General features: G+C 37.4%; 1 protein-coding gene across 1 annotated transcript in view; it reads right to left on the bottom strand.

The window, feature by feature from the left end:
- Window positions 1-20,508, bottom strand: part of Vps37B (vacuolar protein sorting 37B) — a 32,120-nt gene extending 11,612 nt beyond the window's left edge. The window contains exons 1-3 of the mRNA XM_083129190.1: window positions 20,405-20,508; window positions 12,017-12,183; window positions 3,624-3,795 (exon numbers count right to left, since the gene is read on the bottom strand). Coding sequence (XP_082985316.1) covers window positions 3,624-3,795; window positions 12,017-12,157 — 313 coding nt within the window. The 5' untranslated portion in view covers window positions 12,158-12,183; window positions 20,405-20,508. The remainder of the gene's footprint in view (window positions 1-3,623; window positions 3,796-12,016; window positions 12,184-20,404) is intronic.
- Window positions 20,509-20,861: the final 353 nt, after the last annotated feature.

The raw sequence follows: 20,861 nt of genomic DNA, 5'->3' as shown, positions 1-20,861 counted from the left end.
ATATTCTTTGGCAATCTGGAAAGGTCATTATCGAAATATTGCTTTTGGATGTTGCTCGAACTTTTTTGTTCGTTGGAGTTTCAAGATATCATTCCTTTTCTGTTACTTATCTCTTTTGGGGGAGGGGCAAGTGCCTCTGTGTAACCTACTATATCTGCCAATGCGACACAATATATTAAAGATTTGCCCCCCTCTAGGAATGACTTCGGCCTCCTACAAAGAATTCCTGGCTACGGGCCTGCCTCGTCATCCCACCCTCTGCTGTCTGACGCCGAGTATTTCCGACCACGTGCGAAGGTAAACGATCCTTCATGGTGTCACAGAAGCTGAACTCTCTAGCTGTTCCCTACGAGAGACAGCGAATTCGTTTTCCTTCCAGTTTTTGCTATGTGCTCAAGTTTAATTGCGTCGTAATGATGGTTTTGAATGTAGTAAGTCTATAGTTTCCTAATCTCATTGCAAAATTCCGTCTGCCAGTCCTAACGAACTGGAAAAATCTTCTACAGTCTAAGCGTCTGCTAAATGCCTTGGCTAAACACTGAGAAATAGCTTTCGAGGGAACAGCTCGCATCCACCTGTTCCTCCAGCCCCAAGATGCACGCAGCAGCAGGACAAGAAAGCGAACGCTGCGAGCGTAGGGTTGCAAATGTTGTATGATGGACCAGCTGAAGACTAAAGGTTTTAGTTCATTGAACTTTACAGAAAAGACAGCAAACCAATACCTATCCTAATCGAATTAAAAACTAAAACTAAATCGTACACAAGGCATTTTCAAACAAGTTACTAATACTCTGTAAAATTATTAACTGGATACTCTTCCAGTGGCAAATTATTGTTGTCCTTGTTCCCGAGTAGGGAGTTTGGAACAGTTAGGGTTTTGTCACAATTTCTACAAATCTAGCCGACGTCATCAAAAAACTCGGCCATCTGAATGCAATTATTGCATTGAGGACGTTTGAATTACACAAAATGCTCAACTCTACAGAAAAAAGGAAAAAAATGTCAACTTAATCTACAAATAGAGAGATGAAACAGGTTTCGACAAAACATTATTTTTCTCTGATCACTCATAAATTGCTTTTATTAATTTTTTCTTTGTTGCACATCAACAATTTTGTTTTTAATGTTTTCTTTACATTATATCATATTTGCTTTAACATTGGTATTGTTATAATTTTAACGTGCTTCATGTATGCCACTTCTCACAATTTGTAACATATGTATCCTATGTTTATTTGGTTCATTTCAACAAGGGTTGAATTTTACTTGGTCTACTGTATTATATTACGACAGGTACGGGAGGGGAGGGGGCAAGTGCAGGTCACCTGTTCCCCTGCCTGATTTAGCATCGCACGCCACTGCACACCATACTGTAAAGCTTCGAGATTAAGAGTTGCAAAAAAAGCTGGCTTTCTTGAGTGGATGCTTTTTTTATTATTAAAAACCCAGCTTCTTGGGCAAAAAAGGAAATTTGGGCTTTTTACATATTGCGACTAACCCAGGAGTTCCCAAACTTTTTCATTTCATGGTGCCATTAGTGTTTCACTATTTTTCCACGGTGCACAAGTTAGAATTTAGGCCTATCTAACACTTGCAACGCTCAGTTATTGTGGTTAGGTTGCTTGCCTTAAGTTAAAGAATAAGTACATATTTCAAATTCAGAAACATTTTACGTGTCAAAAATACTAAATAAGCACATACACAGTCAATACACATATTGAATCATTTTCATATTCATAACAATCACTGTTATTTCGCGGTGCCCCCTGTAAGCCAGTCACGGTGCCCCATACTTTGGGAACCACTGAGCTGAGCTAACCAGTGTCAGTTAAGGAATTTGAGGAATTTTGAAATACCTAATTATTTTATATGATGACACATATTGGCCATTTCTTCTACTTACTAATTTGTTTTTGCGTATGTGTGTTTGTATTGGTGCCTACCCATTGCGTAGTGGTAACACTGTTGTCTTGTAATCAAGGGGCACCAGGTTTGATCCTCAGCGGAGGCATGATTACCCTATCTGAGCATAAAATTAACTTAAAACAAACTCTCATGTGTGTGTGCAGTTGATGTCATAAAAAAATAAGCTAACTAACTAACTCTCTAGCCTTCTTAAACCCGAAGGTTCATGGCTGCAGCAACACAGGCCTTCCATCTTTCCCTATCTTGAGCACGTTCTATATACTCTTTTCCATCCCTACCGATTTCCCTTAGGTCCATCTCAACGTTGCCCCTCCATCTTCGTCTTGGCCTTCCTACAGGTCTCTTACCATCAGGTTTCCCAACAAGAATCCTGTAAACTCCTCTTTCCTCTCCCATTCGTGCCACATGGCCTGCCCACTAAGTCTTCTTGATTTAATTATTCTAATAATATCTGGACATGAATACAAATTATGTAGTTCTAAATTATGTAACCTTCTCCACTCACCTGTCTCCTCATCTCTTTTAGATAAAAAAAAATAAGCATGTGTTAATATTAATTTATTAGATGTTTCAGGACAATTAAAAAAATCACTGTTCATAAAGTAATATTTTCACCTTGTAATCAAAGGGTTCCAGATGTCTGAGTGGACTTAAACAAAATTTTACTAGGAGAAAGTCAGATATTTTTTAAATGGACATTTTTGCCATTTGTGGTCAACCTATTCCAGTTTCAGCATCGATTTTATGGCAGTGTCTCTCTCTTGCCAGCCTCTGGCCTGGTACTAGGTTCTGACGTAAATGATATCGGGCCGCGAGACTTCATTAGATCCAGTGGTTACCAACTATGTATTTTAAACCCAATTTTATACTTGTCAACAAGCCTAGACACATACCCTACGCCATAATTTATTTATTTATTTATTTCAAAGTTGCATATGTAAAGGGTGGCGCAAAAGTCATCATCCTATTTGAACTGACCTTTAATTTAACATCTTATTGTTTATATCAGTAGTGTTTTGTCAGTTAAATAGAAGATACTCACGAAATTGATTGTGCGTGAAAATGAATAAGTATACCCCACAAGAACGTGGAAAAATTGTGACAATTTTGCGTGACACTTTTCCGGGCAGAGTAATATCCCGTTTTGGTGATTTGCCATGGCCAGCCAGGTCCCGCCGATTTGACCACTCCAGATTTTTTTCCTTTGGGGATATTTGAAGTCATTGGTTTATGTGAATAAGCCAGAGACGTTACAGCAACCGAAGGACAATATTCAGCATAAAATTGAAAACATTTCCCCTAAGATTTCCAACACCATGGAAAACGCAATAAAAAGAGCCCAAATTTCCATCAATTCGAATGGTGGTCATTTACTGGATGTTATCTTTAAAAATTGAGAACATAAAATTTATAAGTATCAATAAAAGTTTAACACAAAAACACCTACTTTGTTTAATTTAAAACCCAAGCTATAGGCTAAGAAAATCAGGTGACTTTGTTTGTTCTAAAACCTACTTTTAATGCACTACTACAAACATGTTGATTTTCCCTGAAATACAATAAATTTCTCTGACTTTTCAAGAAACAATCACCTCCCTGACTTTTCTAGGATTTCTGGATTTTCCAGACTCGTAAATGCCCTGAACTAACATTCATTCAACAATATTAATGAAAGTCCTCTTAATACAATTACTTACTCATTTCAGCCATTTTGCCTTCTATACTCCTGCATAACTCCTCTCCCTGGATGCTTAATTCCATCAGCCGTTCCTTTCCTTGGTTCAGTTGCGGTTCCTTAGCCAGGTTGAATTCTGCTAATGATTTGTTGCTAGCCATTAACATTTCCTTCTCTGTTTCAAACCTTTTGAACTGAAAAGTTAGGACACAATTATGGCACACTGACAACACAACAAACCACAAAAATACATCTGACAGATACATGGTTGCTTAAAAGTGAATCACATTCAGAGTTAATTTTGTTTCTTATGCATATTCTCACGGAAACAGAAAATGTGAAATAACACACTAATGTTTTTCATTTTTATTAAAGGTGTGAGGTGCATTTCCCTACCATGTTACCATGTTTTGTCATGAAATGAACTGCAAAATGTGAAATAAACTCTTATACATTAGATTTAGAGTTTTTTTTTTACTGGTCCGACACTTTCTGCAGTGTGAATTATCCTGAGAGTTATGCAAATCATGATTAATTCAGCTGTGAATATTTGAGAAGCAAAACTGGACCCCACCTTTACACCTAGTTTCCTCCAGGTACCCACTTTATACGATGCTGGGTTGGCACTGGAGATGCTTGAACAGGTGGGTAAAATTCCGGGACTTCCCCAGCGGGGATCGAACCTGGGTCTCTTGGATGGTAATCAGATGCCCTAATGACTGAGCTACCGTGGCTCAGGTATAAATTTAATACTGTGAGAACTACATAAATGTGCTATTAGAAGAAGAAAGTTTATTTTGTATCATAAGTACAGACTGGATGTTAGGCAAAATGCCTATTCTTTCCTGTTAGAGATATTGATTGATTGATTTGTTTTATTTTACTTCGCTTTTTGTGCCCCTTTGGGTAATTTGCGAAGATGGGAATGAGTGATGATATGATGAATAGACACTCAAAAACATCCATGCCCAGGCCAGGATTCGAACCCGGGACCCCTGGCATTGTAGAGCTATGAGCTACCAACTCTGCCATGGGAGCCGGCCTTGTTAGAGATATGATGAAAACAAATGTTGCGAAGGCCAGGGGGGAGAGATTAGCTTCATTTAAAGACAATTTAAGTTTGCCTATTTCATACGATATATTTCATAAATGCCAGATATTGCCTATTTTAGGCATTTCCTTTAAAATTGGGACATGACTGAACTCTGTGCATACAATTTCCTGTTCCAAGGATTAGTTTCCGATGCTTCCAAGAAATTTAAAAATAACAGTTTACAGTAGAAAGCTGAATGGCCTGCTCAAGGTCAAGCTCCACCCCGATTCATTGGAAGAATGTCGCCAAAGGGGTGATTGGCCTCTCCCCCTCAAACTTCCCTGGGCTGGCTATCTGAGTTGCATTCCACAGGTGCACATATTCTGGAGAAAGCTCTTCAAAGGATCATTGGAGTTTTCTCTCTCTCGTGATTTGTGGTGGAAATTTTGTGTGTATTTGTGCTTTTTTACTCGTAGAAATGCCCACAGAAGCATCTTTTCTGAGAACCAAATTGAGCAACTTTGTGAAAAATTCGGGTCCAGTGTGTTTACAACTGATGGATCGGTGTTATATTGTAAGTTATGTGAAAAGTCTGTGAATTGCACGAAAAAATATTATGTTACGCAACACTTACAAACTGCTAAACACAAATCGGTTTCTATAGAGAAGCAAAAGTCATGTGACGTAAAACCGTCATTACATCATACGCTATTTCTCCTAGGCAGTCTCAGTTTTCTGCAGATTTGTGTAAGGCATTCATAGAGGCAGACATTCCTTTGTCGAAGTACACAGGTGAACATGTACCGAATGAGTAAACACTGCGTAAAAATTACGTAGAAGGGTGTTACACGGGTGTCATTGAAAGAATTAGGGAGGAAGTTAGGGGGGGAAAAATTGGGTGTCTATTGATGAAACAACCGATGCTATGGGAAGGTTTCTTGCTAATGTTGTAATTGGTACAATGGAACACAATGTAGAGCCCAAAATATTTCTTCTTGCATGTGAGCAACTGGAAAAAACTAATAGTACAGCAATTGCTCAGTTGTTTACTTCCGCACTAAATTTGCTTTGGCCAGATGGTGTTAAGCATGAAGATGTGCTTTTGTTTGTAACAGATGCAGTGCCATATATGAAAAAAGCAGCAACGGCCCTTAAAGTTATTTTCCCTGCTATGTTGCACATAACATGTCTCGCGCATGCTCTCCATCGAGTTGCAGAGGAAATTCGTGTTTCATTTCCCAAAGTTGACTCTTTAATATCCAATGCCAAGAAATAATCCTCAAGCACCATCCTGGGTTCTTTTGTTTAAGGAAACAGCACCTTAACTTGCTTTGGCTCCACAGCCAATAATAACTAGATGGGGTACTTGAATATCTGTTGCAGTATATTACGCGACCAACTATCAGAAGGTGGCTGAAGTAATTAATTCCCTATCTGAAGATGATGAAAACATCAATTCGCGTAACACAGCATCTTTTGAAAAATTCTGTTGTGCGAAACGACTTAGGATTCATCACCACCCATTATTTAAATTTGCCAGACACAATAACATTACTGGAAGAGAGAAGTGAAACACTGATAAATTCTATGGACCGTTTTCATTCTGCAGTTGACCAAATTTGTACTGTACAAGGTGCTAAAGGTCAGGCTGTTTGTGAGAAATGTCAGCAAGTTATTGCAGCTAATAAGGACTTGGACAAATTAAGGGCAATTCAACAAGTTCTGAAAGGTGAAAATATACAAACTGAGTTAGATCCACACGTTCTCGCGTGCTTTAAGTATGCTCCGGTAACATCTGTGGAGGTTGAAAGATCTTTTTCAATTCTAAAAAATGTGTTGTCCGATCACAGACGTAACTTGTTGGTTGATCACCCGAAGAGAATACCTTGTTGTGATGTGCAACTGCAATTAGTGCTTCTTATTCAGAGACTGCCAAACTGTACAGTACAAACTTGAAATGCATTTAAACAGTTTCTTAGTTCGAACTGCTGTGTGAAATATATAGCCTAGTGTAAATTTTTTTAACTGAAATAACCCTGTGTGCAGTGATAAAGTGTATTTTGAAATAATTTGCGTACTGGTTGGAAGTAGCCAACAATTTCTTTTGTCAGACTATTGTGTGTAGCCATTATACAATGGAAAATTTTGGGCTGACGTGACTCCTGTTTGCAGTGATTTATTAAGTATAATATTGGACTGCTGTCTCTAATGATGAGCTCCTGGTTTATTTTAAGCAACTACACTGGTGAAAACAATTAAAGGGACAAATGGTTTTTAATGCAAAAACAAAAGATAACAATGAAATAACACCAAACGTGGCCACAATATCGTCCCAGAACAAAACAATAGATGAGAAAACAAACATGGGTACAACCGCCACCCATGAAAACCAAAAATGCCAAATGTCCAGCACAGCAGCTGACCGACGCTCTGTCAGTGAGGCCAAAAAAACATGTCTAATAGGGCGTATGATCGCCCCGTACAGCAATACAACTCTGGCATCGGCGATGCATACTGTGAACGAGGGTCCTTAGCAATTCCTGTGGCAACCGCACCCACTCTTGCACTAAGGCACACTTGAGCTCAGCGATGTGTGTTGGAGCTGGTTGGAGGGTTGCAATTGAGCGTCCAAGGGCATCCCATACGTGTTCTATGGGATTAAGGTCAGGGGACATCGCAGGCCACGGCAATCGTTGAATATCCTCTGATTGAAGGTATTCATCCACCAACTGCGCCCTATGTGGACGGGCGTTGTCGTCCATAAACATGAACTGCGGTCCATATGCTCCGCGGAAAAGTCGCACGTAGGGTGCAAGGATCTCGTCCCTGTATCGCTGACCTGTCAGAGAACCTCTATCGAACACACGAAGGTCCGTATGCCCGTCTGCCATGATGCCTGCCCACACCATCACACCGCCTCCGCCATAGTGGTCCTTTTCGACAATGTTTGAGGGCCGATATCGACTCCCCGTTTCTCGCCAGATGAGAACACGTCTTGAGTCGCTGTCCAGACTGAATCGCGACTCATCACTGAAGAGAATGCACCCCCAATCATTATCCGTCCAATACAGGTGTTCTCTGCTCCATGATAACCGGGCCCTTTTGTGCTGCACAGACAAAGGGATGCACACTACAGGGCGCCTCGCATACAACCCACCTTCATGCAGTCTCTGGGCGACTGTTATGCGTGAAATTGATGTCCCTGTTGCATTATACAGGTTTCGAGACAGCTGTGTTGCTGTCGCGGACCTATCCCTCTTGGCGAGAAGTTGCAAATAACGGTCTTCAGCCAGCATTGTAGCCCTTTTGCGGCCTTGACCACGTCGGCGGACCACTGTTCCTGTCTCTGTGAACTGTTTCCACAGCCTGGACACCACATTTCTCGGAACCCCGAGGTCCCTACAACAGGTTGCCTGTGATTGGCCTGCCTCGAGTCTTCCAACTATCCTCCATCTTGTGGCATCATCTAAACGATGCCGATTCGCTATACTAACGATGGGTAAACACAGAAATTCAAAACACACGGATTGCCCAATGCTACGGTGTTTCACAACGTACTGCGGCTCCGATCCACGCCGAGCAACTGGGTACCTCTACACACACGCGATCACAGCGCCACCGCCGTACGACGTCATCGACAACTGCATGGCACGGTTTGTGCGCAACACACGTCGCTATCGTCTGCTCCCTTCTTTGCTTCTCGCCGTTCCATATTTTTCTTTTCTTTTAACAAATACCATTTGTCCCTTTAATTGTTTTCACCAGTGTATAAAGAATGTACAGGTATGTTTCTATATTTTTTAAACACCTATTTCTTTTTGTATGTCTATCTTCATTATTTTGAGTTAAATTTCATTGCCTTTTTTATTGCCTATTTTGAAAATTATAAGTGCTTATTTGCCTGCCTATTTTATACGTTTTTGGTGCCTAACATCCGGTTTCTAATCATAAGTATAAATTTTAAATTAAATTTGGTGTTATTTTCACCATTTTAACACCAAAATGCTATTTTATATATGGCTTTTGATCCCAAAATGTGCCCATTTTTTGTACCAAAGTCTTGATCATAAATATGTGGCTCTAGCAATCAGAAATACTTACTTTTTTCATGAAATCTGACATCCAGTTGTTCCTTTAAAGTCACATTAGTTTCAGCATTTTTGAAGTTCTCTGCAGTGTATCACAGTATTTATTATTGAAAGTAAATTATATTGTTTTTTTAATCTTTAAATGTGGTAGTATTGGGCATGGTTCTGGCAAATAATTTTTACAAGTTGTAGGAAGTATGACGAATGTATTTAGAATATTTAAAATGATTATGGACATAAAAAGATGTCACGCTGCAGCAGCATGCCAGACTACACAAGCTTGCATTTGATTGGTGAAATCCTCAAGTGATATGAAATGACATACATAACCATATAATAAGTTTCTTAATCTTCTCTAAATCATCAACTATATAAGCAATGGCATTTTATAAACAAGAATTCAAATTCCAACATATCACGTGGAGCTGGCAACATCATCTTGATGTGATAAATAGTATCACACAAAACAATTTATTACTTTGCTATAAAACATCTTCATGAGCTAGAAAGGTCAGAAAAAGTTCACATGAACCAGAACCTTCATCATATGTACAAAAATTTCACTTACCTGTTCCGTATGTTCCTGTAGCTGGTCAATAGTTACAAACTGTTAATTTCCCAATAAATTTCAATTATCCAGTCTATTTCCCAATAAATTTCAATTATCCAGTATATTCCCCAATAAATTTCAATTATCCAGTAGGCTATATTTCCCAATAAATTTCAATTATCCAGTCTATTTCCCAATAAATTTCAATTATCCAGTCTATTTCCCAATAAATTTCAATTATCCAGTATATTCCCCAATAAATTTCAATTATCCAGTAGGCTATATTTCCCAATAAATTTCAATTACCCAGTATATTCCCCAATAAATTTCAATTATCCAGTAGGCTATATTTCCCAATAAATTTCAATTATCCAGTCTATTTCCCAATAAATTTCAATTATCCAGTATATTCCCCAATAAATTTCAATTATCCAGTAGGCTATATTTCCCAATAAATTTCAATTATCCAGTCTATTTCCCAATAAATTTCAATTATCCAGTATATTCCCCAATAAATTTCAATTATCCAGTAGGCTATATTTCCCAATAAATTTCAATTACCCAGTATATTCCCCAATAAATTTCAATTATCCAGTCTATTTCCCAATAAATTTCAATTATCCAGTCTATTTCCCAATAAATTTCAATTATCCAGTCTATTTCCCAATAAATTTCAATTATCCAGTATATTCCCCAATAAATTTCAATTATCCAGTAGGCTATATTTCCCAATAAATTTCAATTATCCAGTCTATTTCCCAATAAATTTCAATTATCCAGTAGGCTATATTTCCCAATAAATTTCAATTATCCAGTCTATTTCCCAATAAATTTCAATTATCCAGTATATTCCCCAATAAATTTCAATTATCCAGTAGGCTATATTTCCCAATAAATTTCAATTATCCAGTCTATTTCCCAATAAATTTCAATTATCCAGTAGGCTATATTTCCCAATAAATTTCAATTATCCAGTCTATTTCCCAATAAATTTCAATTATCCAGTATATTCCCCAATAAATTTCAATTATCCAGTAGGCTATATTTCCCAATAAATTTCAATTATCCAGTCTATTTCCCAATAAATTTCAATTATCCAGTATATTCCCCAATAAATTTCAATTATCCAGTAGGCTATATTTCCCAATAAATTTCAATTACCCAGTATATTCCCCAATAAATTTCAATTATCCAGTAGGCTATATTTCCCAATAAATTTCAATTACCCAGTATATTCCCCAATAAATTTCAATTATCCAGTCTATTTCCCAATAAATTTCAATTATCCAGTCTATTTCCCAATAAATTTCAATTATCCAGTATATTCCCCAATAAATTTCAATTATCCAGTAGGCTATATTTCCCAATAAATTTCAATTATCCAGTCTATTTCCCAATAAATTTCAATTATCCAGTATATTCCCCAATAAATTTCAATTATCCAGTAGGCTATATTTCCCAATAAATTTCAATTACCCAGTATATTCCCCAATAAATTTCAATTATCCAGTCTATTTCCCAATAAATTTCAATTATCCAGTCTATTTCCCAATAAATTTCAATTATCCAGTCTATTTCCCAATAAATTTCAATTATCCAGTATATTCCCCAATAAATTTCAATTATCCAGTAGGCTATATTTCCCAATAAATTTCAATTATCCAGTCTATTTCCCAATAAATTTCAATTATCCAGTAGGCTATATTTCCCAATAAATTTCAATTATCCAGTCTATTTCCCAATAAATTTCAATTATCCAGTATATTCCCCAATAAATTTCAATTATCCAGTAGGCTATATTTCCCAATAAATTTCAATTATCCAGTCTATTTCCCAATAAATTTCAATTATCCAGTAGGCTATATTTCCCAATAAATTTCAATTATCCAGTCTATTTCCCAATAAATTTCAATTATCCAGTATATTCCCCAATAAATTTCAATTATCCAGTAGGCTATATTTCCCAATAAATTTCAATTACCCAGTATATTCCCCAATAAATTTCAATTATCCAGTAGGCTATATTTCCCAATAAATTTCAATTATCCAGTCTATTTCCCAATAAATTTCAATTATCCAGTATATTCCCCAATAAATTTCAATTATCCAGTAGGCTATATTTCCCAATAAATTTCAATTATCCAGTCTATTTCCCAATAAATTTCAATTATCCAGTATATTCCCCAATAAATTTCAATTATCCAGTAGGCTATATTTCCCAATAAATTTCAATTACCCAGTATATTCCCCAATAAATTTCAATTATCCAGTCTATTTCCCAATAAATTTCAATTATCCAGTCTATTTCCCAATAAATTTCAATTATCCAGTCTATTTCCCAATAAATTTCAATTATCCAGTATATTCCCCAATAAATTTCAATTATCCAGTAGGCTATATTTCCCAATAAATTTCAATTACCCAGTATATTTCCCAATAAATTTCAATTATCCAGTCTATTTCCTAATAAATTTCAATTATCCAGTCTATCTAGATGCCTTAATTTCTGTTGAAAATGTGTTACTGGTTTATCAAAGGTACACCAAGGAAATAACAAGTAACACAATGCTGTCTTATTTAATGACTTGCAAAAATAAAACTTCTTGAGGTTAAATGTTGTACACATGTAATGGCGAAGAAAGTGAACCTGCCTAACCTACCCATGTAAACACAATATTTTTGGACACACACAAAAACAAATCAAACATATATGTAAAGAAAACTGCACCTAATTTTGCAATTACCTGATTGAGGTCCTTAATTGTGTCTTCTAATTTGGTATCATCATTCAATAACTCTTTTAGCTCATCAGCATTTAAATGAGTCAACAATCCCATAGCTGCTGCATGGTCGGGTTCAAAATAACCCATGCCTCCTCCATACATTGTCAAACTTGATCAAAAACACAAATCTAAACAAAAAAAACAAAAAAAAAACAGAATTACATCATGAATCTTGCAAAGTGTACAATGATATTCTTGTGCACTGTATGAACATAAGTTTTTAAGAGGTTTTTTTAAACATCGAATGAATGAAATCAAAACTGACAGCTATTTGATGTGATTGCACCACAGATCAAAGTAATTTCACCTGCGATTACAGTAGATCGCAAAGTTTTGCAACCAGGATGGAAATAACAGATTTAGGGTAATGTGATGTATGGTGTAACTAATTCATCTTTATCATGACCCTGTCGACTTTGGACATCATTTCTGCTATTGAATTTGTTTTAATGTTTTTTCTTCTGAAGTTAGTAGTCTCTCTAGTTCACCAGTATCATATACGATTGTATGAATAAATCACTTTCATCCTTTTGCTGTTTTTTTTTTCCTTCTTAATAAAAATCATAATTCAAGTTTACATTTTCAAGCATATGCATACAGAAGACATATTAGTGTAGGAGATAATTCTGATAGAAGAGAAGAGAGTGATATTGGAAATGAAATATTTAAACGTTGGGTAAAACTTTCAAAGCCGGGAATTGTCTGGAACTTGTTTATTCTGTAATTGTTGACATTCGTACTTACTTATTCTGCATTGCGAAAGATTAACAAAATTAGTATCTATTGTCACCATATCAAGTAATTATTGTTCGTTCTTTTCTCGCTTCCTGAACATGCAAAATGGTGGGCAAATCTTGACTAGCGTTGTGTTTCAAACGGCAAAGCAGTGTTTTAACCTTCTTAACAGAAAAATTCCCGCATAGCCCCGAAAACCATGGCTAGACTCTACTTTACGTCCTTATTGCATTTTGGTGGTAACCGATGGCAGTTAACAACACTGCAGGCTCGTCTTTGTGTCCACGTTGAGAATGGGCGTGCTTTGCTCATTTGCGTTCTGCGTGGTGATTGCTTCTTTGCGTTTGCGGTGCGCTGTGCATGAAAAACAACAGGTTCCAAAAACTTGTCGATAGTGTAAAATATGTTTATCCCCAGTAATAATTTAGTGCATCGTAAAAAACCATGCTTGCAGACAGCTGGCATTTCTTCGGGTAAGTACCGTTTTCTTTTTAAACTTTCTGTTCACGATAGCCCCACTAACCATTCACGGGTAGCCCCAAGAACCATTCACGATAGCACTCATTTCACCCCTAAATATGTGCTACATCATCGAAAAATTTCCTCAGTATGTTCAATTATGCATCGGTATTTATCGATTTCCTCCTCCAGATAATTTTTCCTCGCTTTGGGATTTACGTTGTTGAATTCCTTATACAATAAGTTTTCCAACGATATATGACACGTATTCCTTAGAAAAAGGATGTAAAGTAGTGTCTTACCAAAACCATTCCCACATAGCCCCAAAAAACATTTACGCATGGCCCAGCGGCGTAGTGCCCACGTAAAGCTTCTAAGTCCATCTTACGAGTTGAAATTATTGAATAAAACATATTAAATTCCCGTATTTATCGCTTGAACACACATAGCAATATCAGACTGCAAGTAGAACTTTTAACGAAACAATTGAAGACTTGTTTTGATTCGAGTTGTTTCTCTGTAAGGCTTCTTGAGAGGACTTACGTGCGGGTGAATGGAAGAAATGATTTGGACTCGCCCATGGTGGGTGTGTTTGCTTACGTAGTATCTTCTCAACCAATGACAGGGTGCCTCGATTCTCAAGCACTGTAAGGTGCATTACGAGTGGGTGCTAACTGGCGAGAATTTCTGTCCCCACTGCGTCGGCACGGTCGGAAGAGATCCAAGAAAATCGACTCCTGTGTTGTTTCAACAATGCTTGACGGGAGGTGTAGCTAACAAAACGGGTGTAATTTTAAATGTGTAAACTAACTATTAAGTTCACAAAGAGATGATATAATGTTGGATATTACCTTCATTAGAAGCAGCGAATTAAAGATAGAAGAGGAATGTCTGGCAATCCTAGATCCGGCAGTGCCTGCAAAGTTAGGCACGTGCATCCCAGTTGCCCGTAATGTTAAAAGCTTACGGGTAATACTTAGTGTTATATTTACAGATTGTTTTTACATTTTCCTTTCACTAAGTTGCTTGATATGCTTTTCAAAATGTGCGAAGAATATTGTAACCATGATAATGAGTAATATTCTCAAATGCATTTGCATTTCCCACAAATGTTTTTTTAGTGAAAGCAAAAGAATAATAAGAATAAAAATATGACGTGGCCTTTCCAGAAGAAGAGTTTGTGTACTTAACTAAGTTGTATGCGAAATTTATCAATTGCTACCAGTTGAAAGTTGAACTACAGGTAATTTATTCTGAACCTGAATATCGAGTAAAAAGTGTGTTTGAACTTCATGAGTACCTGCATACTACCCATTTGAATGAAGCTGTTGAACAAGTGTACAAACTAACAGAATTCTTCCTCACTGTTCCTGTCTCAAGCACATCGGTGGAAAGGTCGTTTTCTACACTGAAGAGGATTCATACATTTCAACGCAGCACACAGACTCAGGCAAGGAAATCTGACTTGGGACTGATATCCATTGAAAAGGAGCTGCTAAGGAAATTGACCAGAAACTCCCGATTCTACGACGACGTGATTGAGGAGTTACAGTATAAATGAGAATTTTCATTAAGTAATACATATGCTATTATTGTTAACATAGAGTGTGTGCATTTTGTGTTTGAAATTGAGTATGCCCATACATGACTTAGATTCAAATAAATTATATTTAGTTAAAATATCTTTGGGTTTTCTTTATCCAATATCAGGTCAGGTTTATCTAAGGAAGTCTTACACCTTTCATACAATCACACTGGCATGGCCCCAAAAACCAGTCGGGATAGTATGACCATCCACAAATAGCTCCAAAAACCATTCTGGATCATATAACCATCCACGAATAGCCCCACGCACCATCACGGTAAGGTTAGGCTAGGTTGCTTTAGGTTGGCCAATATAGTGAAAAAACTGTGTGTTTGGAAACACTTACTGGGGATTATGTCATCAGATGCTCGCAATATCCGGTTCAAGTACATGGATGGAAATGCAAGCAACAGCTTTTGTGCATCGGACGGACATTATTATACAAAAATACATGAATTAGCAGCCAAATACATTGAAAAATGCGAGAAAACACTTCTACGACCTTCCGAAATTACACAGAAACTCAATTCCATAAGTACTTTCCCCTGTAAACTTGAAGAAATCCGATTCCCGGCTTTGATAGTTTTACCAAAGGTTGTATACCTTTAAAGTGTGTGATTTGTTGATTTGAGAAAAAATAGGACATTCTAGAAATAAGTGTTGCGCATCAGGATTTTCATGACCACATTTGCAATTTTCTTGAGTTTTGATGTGTATTTTTGCTAGGTGTGCTGGTGTACGCACATGTCCCGTCCTTAACCTATTGATGAAAACTATGACTTGCCGTGGGAGTGGGGTATAAATAGAACCATGGGTCTTTGGTTGTAAAGACTGCTATCCATCTATATGTATTACCCAACCTTAAATTGTTCCTTGCACCATTTATGGTACTTGTTTACTATCCATCGAACAGATACTACTTACAGTAATAAGTTCCTGTAGTACTGTCTAACATCGGGAATGTGTTTTGTCTGAAATTCAGGTAAGTTTTCCGTATCCTGGAAACGGATTTCTTCAAATTTAAAAGTTTGGGGCTCATTTGGGGACAGGTAACTCCGGCCAATTTCTAACATGCCTTTAACAGGGAGTCTGTAGAAAAAGCCACAGAAGTCAGGTGTCTGGGACTTTAATAAATATTAATACAGTATTTTTTGTGTTATTGATGTTGTTCAACGGCAGAATAAAAATTGCACTAATAAAAGTAAAGAAAAAACGTTATAAAATTTCATTTGTACTTACCTCATATGCATAGCGGAACATTTTTCAACTTGGGATTACTTTTTTTTTTTTCAATGAAAAAAGCGTAATTTTTAACATTACAAGTATTTATTGGTCGTTGCTAATTGGCGGGCAAATCTAGACTCAAGTTGTCTATCGTCAGCTGATATGCAGTGTTTACAAACTTATGAACCGATAAATGCCGCACAAACTATTCACAAAAGGTTTTTAAGCGAAAATTGAACCACAAACCATTCACAGAAGGTAAGGTTAGGTTAGGTTAGGCAAACATACAAAATTGAATTGGGAAAAAAAACCTGCTCACATGTCATCTTGTAAAACTACCGCGTGGTTGCTACACTGACAGGGGCGAATGCACGGAACATTTGATTGACATAGTCGACGGTAATCGTGGAACGAGCTATCCTGCAACGGAGATACATGAATGTCGAAAAATACCTTACTTACAGGCCAAATAAGTTGCACGATTCGAAAAAAAAAACACTTTTCCCAGCTTTAGAAAGTCCACAGGAACTAAAGTCCGTAAGAACTTTCTCGTCTTTTCTCCTGTAAATTTCAAGAAATGTGTTTCTGCTATATCTAATTGTTACCAGTCACATGGTCTCGTCAGTGTTTCCAAACGTGCATTTCTTTATGAGAATTGTTTTTTTAAACTATGCTTATCTAACCTAACCCAACCTTACCTAACCTTGCCAGAAATGGTTTTTGGGGCTATCGTGAATGGTTTTTGGGGATAACGTGAATGATTTTTGGGGATATCCAGCAATGGTTTGTGGGGCTATCGTGAATGGTTGTTTGGGGCTATCAGTGGTTTGTGATGACATAATGAACACAAAAGTAGGTATTTTTCGGTTAAGAAGGTTAAAACACTGCACACCCACTCCAAAACGACAAGCACGGCGCGATGATCCATGACGAGTGGATGCCATATTGTCTGTTACCAAGCAGAACAAGGAAGACAAATAATCACACGTAATATGAAAAGTTGACACTATTTTATGGAAAGAGGCATAACTTCACCTTAAAGAATGTTCTGCAATGCTGAAAAGGTAAGTACCAGTGGTAAAATTAAGGAAATAAATGAGTTAAAGGTGTCCGGGCATTATCACATATTTACCTAAATTATTACATGTGTTGGCCATTTTTCTCTGTACAATGCATGTAGTCCTACATCTCTGAAGTGAATTGTACATTGTGTATACAGTGGTGGATTACCAAATAGGCCCACTAGGCACGTGCCTATGGGCGGCAACTCTTGGGGGCGGCAAATCTTTTTTCCAGAATATCAAGAATAAAAAAAAAAGTGTCTTACGTACACAGTGACAATTTAGACCTATGAAACCAATGTTTCAAATCAACAGTTTGCAACACTTTCGCTTCATACAAAAGAAACCTTGATGTATCGGATTTATGTGTTATCAAGAAATGTTTTATCTGCTCTGCCTCCTTCAGGCACCAATCAATTTGTTTTTAACCCATGCTGTGGCTTTTATCGCTTACAATGACAATGCAAGTCGCCCAGCCTTTGTTGGTTTGTTTTTGTAAATACATACCCCTCGCTCTTCCACTAAGCGTTTGTTAATGGCCAGGCAGGAAAGAAGACTGATTGTTTGAAACTCGCATCTGTAACAATGCCAGTCTTAAAAAAAAAATAAACACATAAACACTGCTGATAAGTGAGTGAGTGAGTGAGTGAGTGCAGCTTTCGCGTGGACCGCAACTAGTTTTTGTCTTACTGTATTCTCAGGCTGGTGCATTCAGTTTGTTGCTAGTGCGTTTGCGATTTGGTGTTTTTTTCTTTTTTATGCAGCAGGCAGCATGAAGCGAACGAAGTTAAGTGGGGCAGGTTATCGTAAACTTGCAAACGAAAAGCGTGACAGAGAAGCAACCTTACAGAAAAAGCTTGGTACGGTTACAGCTACGAATTTCCCACAAATGTTTTTTTAGTTAAAGAAAAAGAATAAAAATATGACATGACCTGGTAAATTTCTCGTATCGGACAAACAGCTGAAATTTCCTACTTCTTTTCATTTCAATATTCGTACTTACGTATTCTGCATTGACAAACATTGCTGAAGGTGACATTTCGCTAATTTCACCGAAAATAGCTATATTTGCGACATATCGAGTAAGTTTTCTTGGTTGCTTCTTCCCTTCCGTAACACGGGAAATGGCCGTCACAGTTTCACCACCGTAGTCCATATGCAATGTTTCAACCCCACCACGCGTAGAAAGTGCAAGATAAGAGAAATTGAGTGATCCGCGATCGGCACAATTGCTCATTATTTACCGGTGAGAAGGAATGTCGGAAATGTGTTCGGGAATGTAGTTTTGATCCATTTTAATGCGAATGCATGTGGTTTTCTACGAAAATCTATTTCCGACGAGCTATTGCTGCTGCCGCTATTTGCTTTCTGCACGAGAGCACAATACATGCTATTGCTGCTGCTGCTAGAAGCCGATGTTGTCCGAATGTGGGAAACGTGTTCGGGAATGAAGTTTTGATCCATTTTAATGCGAATGCATGTGGTTTTCTACGAAAATCTATTTCCGACGAGCTATTGCTGCTGCCGCCATTTGCTTTCTGCACAAGAGCACAATACACGCTATTGCTGCTGCTAGAAGCCGACGTTGTCCGTATATGCTAAATTGGACGAAAGGAGTGCTAATGGAACCTAACCTAACCTAGTAGGCATACCTCGTCCCCGTGATGGTCCGTGGGGCTATCGTGAATTTTTAGGCTAACGTCAATGGTTTTTGGGGCTACCCGTGGATGGTTTGAGGGAAATAAAGAACAACAGTAAGTACTCGTTAATGTAAGAAATATACATTATTGTCGTTACAAATTCATTATTTCACCTAAAGAAATGTTCCACAATGCAGAATGTTACGTTAACTACATTAACGAGTACTTACTGTTGTTCTTTATTTCCCACAAACCATGCACGGGTAGCCCCTAAAACCATTGACGTTAGCCCAAAAACTCACGATAGCCCCACGGACCATCACGGGGACGAGGTATGCCTACTAGGTTAGGTTAGGCCTGTTAGGTTCGGTTCCATTAGCACTCCTTTCGTTCAATTTAGCATCAGCGCATCCTGCACACGTCATTTTCAAAACGTTGATCACGTTCAACTGATCATACGTATTTAAACGTGTGACCAGTTACATAAACGTATGTTTGGAAACACTGGCCCGGATTACGTCATCACGCACAGGCTACATCCACCTGGAAGTAAATGGATGCAAGAGCTCTCGTGCAATGGTCACACATTTATATCGAAAAAAATATGATTAACCGGCAAAATTGAATGAACGATGCGAGAAAACACTTCCCCGAACTTCCACAACTATAAAGAAACCGTAAGTAATTTCTCCTGTAAATTTGACGAAATCCGTTTGTCCGATACGAGAAATTTACCCATGACCTTTCCAGAAGAAGAGTTTGTGTACTTAACTAAGCTGTATGTGAAATTTGTCAATTGCTACCAGTTGAAAGTTGAGCTACAGGTAATTTATTCTGAAGCCGAATATCGAGTGAAGTGTGTGTTTGAACTTCATGAGTACTTGCGTACTACCCATTTGAATGAAGCTGTTGAACAAGTGTACAAACTAACAGAATTGTTCCTCACTGTTCCTGTATCAAGCTCGTTGGTGGAAAGGTCGTTTTCTGCATTTCAACGCAGCACACAGACTCAGACAAGAAAATCTGACTTGGGAAAAGGAGCTGCCAAAGACATTGACCAGAAACTCCAGATTCTACGACGACGTGATTGAGGAGTTACAGTATAAACGAGAATTTTCATTAAGTAATACATATGCTATTATTGTTAACATAGAGTGTGTTCCTTTTGTGTTTGAAATTGAGTATGCCCATACATGACTTAGATTCAAATAGATTCTATTTAGTTAAAATATCTTTGGGTTTTCTTTATCCAATATTCAGGTCCGGTTTATCTAAGGAAGTGTTACACCTTTCATACAATCACGCGATGCCACTGATATAATGGAATATCCAGTTGATAAATCAAAGGATGTAGGAGAGTGAAAGTCTTGGATCGAAGTTCTGGAACTAAGTAATGACAGTACATAAAGAAAAATGAGGCGTATTATGAGAAATATGGTGTAACTTATGCATATAACATAAATTATCCCATTTATAAAAAGAGTAGAGTTCATGACGCAATTGTGATTTCTACGTGCCTTTACTTTTGTAAACAATGATTTCAGCAATACATAATTTGAAATTTAACACAGATCTGGTGATTAATTATGCAATTATAAAACAAAACAATATTATATTGCATAAACAAATATATATCTCTGCTTACGTTTAAAAAACACTTGTACTCTCGCCTACAATCAAAAACAAACTAAACTACTCGTACAGATGATCATGTTGTTCATTCTTTCTTTATGGATGATTTTGGGTAAGCATTACTTTGGTTTGGTTTGAAGGAGGATTAGTTTTTTCTTTTTAACGTAAAGTATGTTTCATTATGCTAGATTTTGGACGTAACTGAAGAGAGACAATTCTACTGAAACTAGAATAATGCAATAAGCATTTGCATTTATGTGGAATTGCTCCTAAGTGAAGCATTTCCATTACTTGATGTATCCAGAAATCACCAATGATGGAATTGAATTTTGTTGCTGTGTAGCAACAACCAACAAGCCTACTTTGAAGTTGTGATGTTGCGTTCCATCGTGTGGACGATGTATAGCTTCGCACGAAAACACAACATTTCTGTAAACAAAAACAACAAGGATGTCCAAAGTGTGCAGTAT

Source organism: Lepisma saccharinum, chromosome 9, assembly GCF_977018435.1.
Source record: "Lepisma saccharinum chromosome 9, izLepSacc3.1, whole genome shotgun sequence".
Lineage (NCBI taxonomy): Eukaryota > Metazoa > Arthropoda > Insecta > Zygentoma > Lepismatidae > Lepisma > Lepisma saccharinum.
This window is presented reverse-complemented; position numbering and strand designations above follow the sequence as displayed.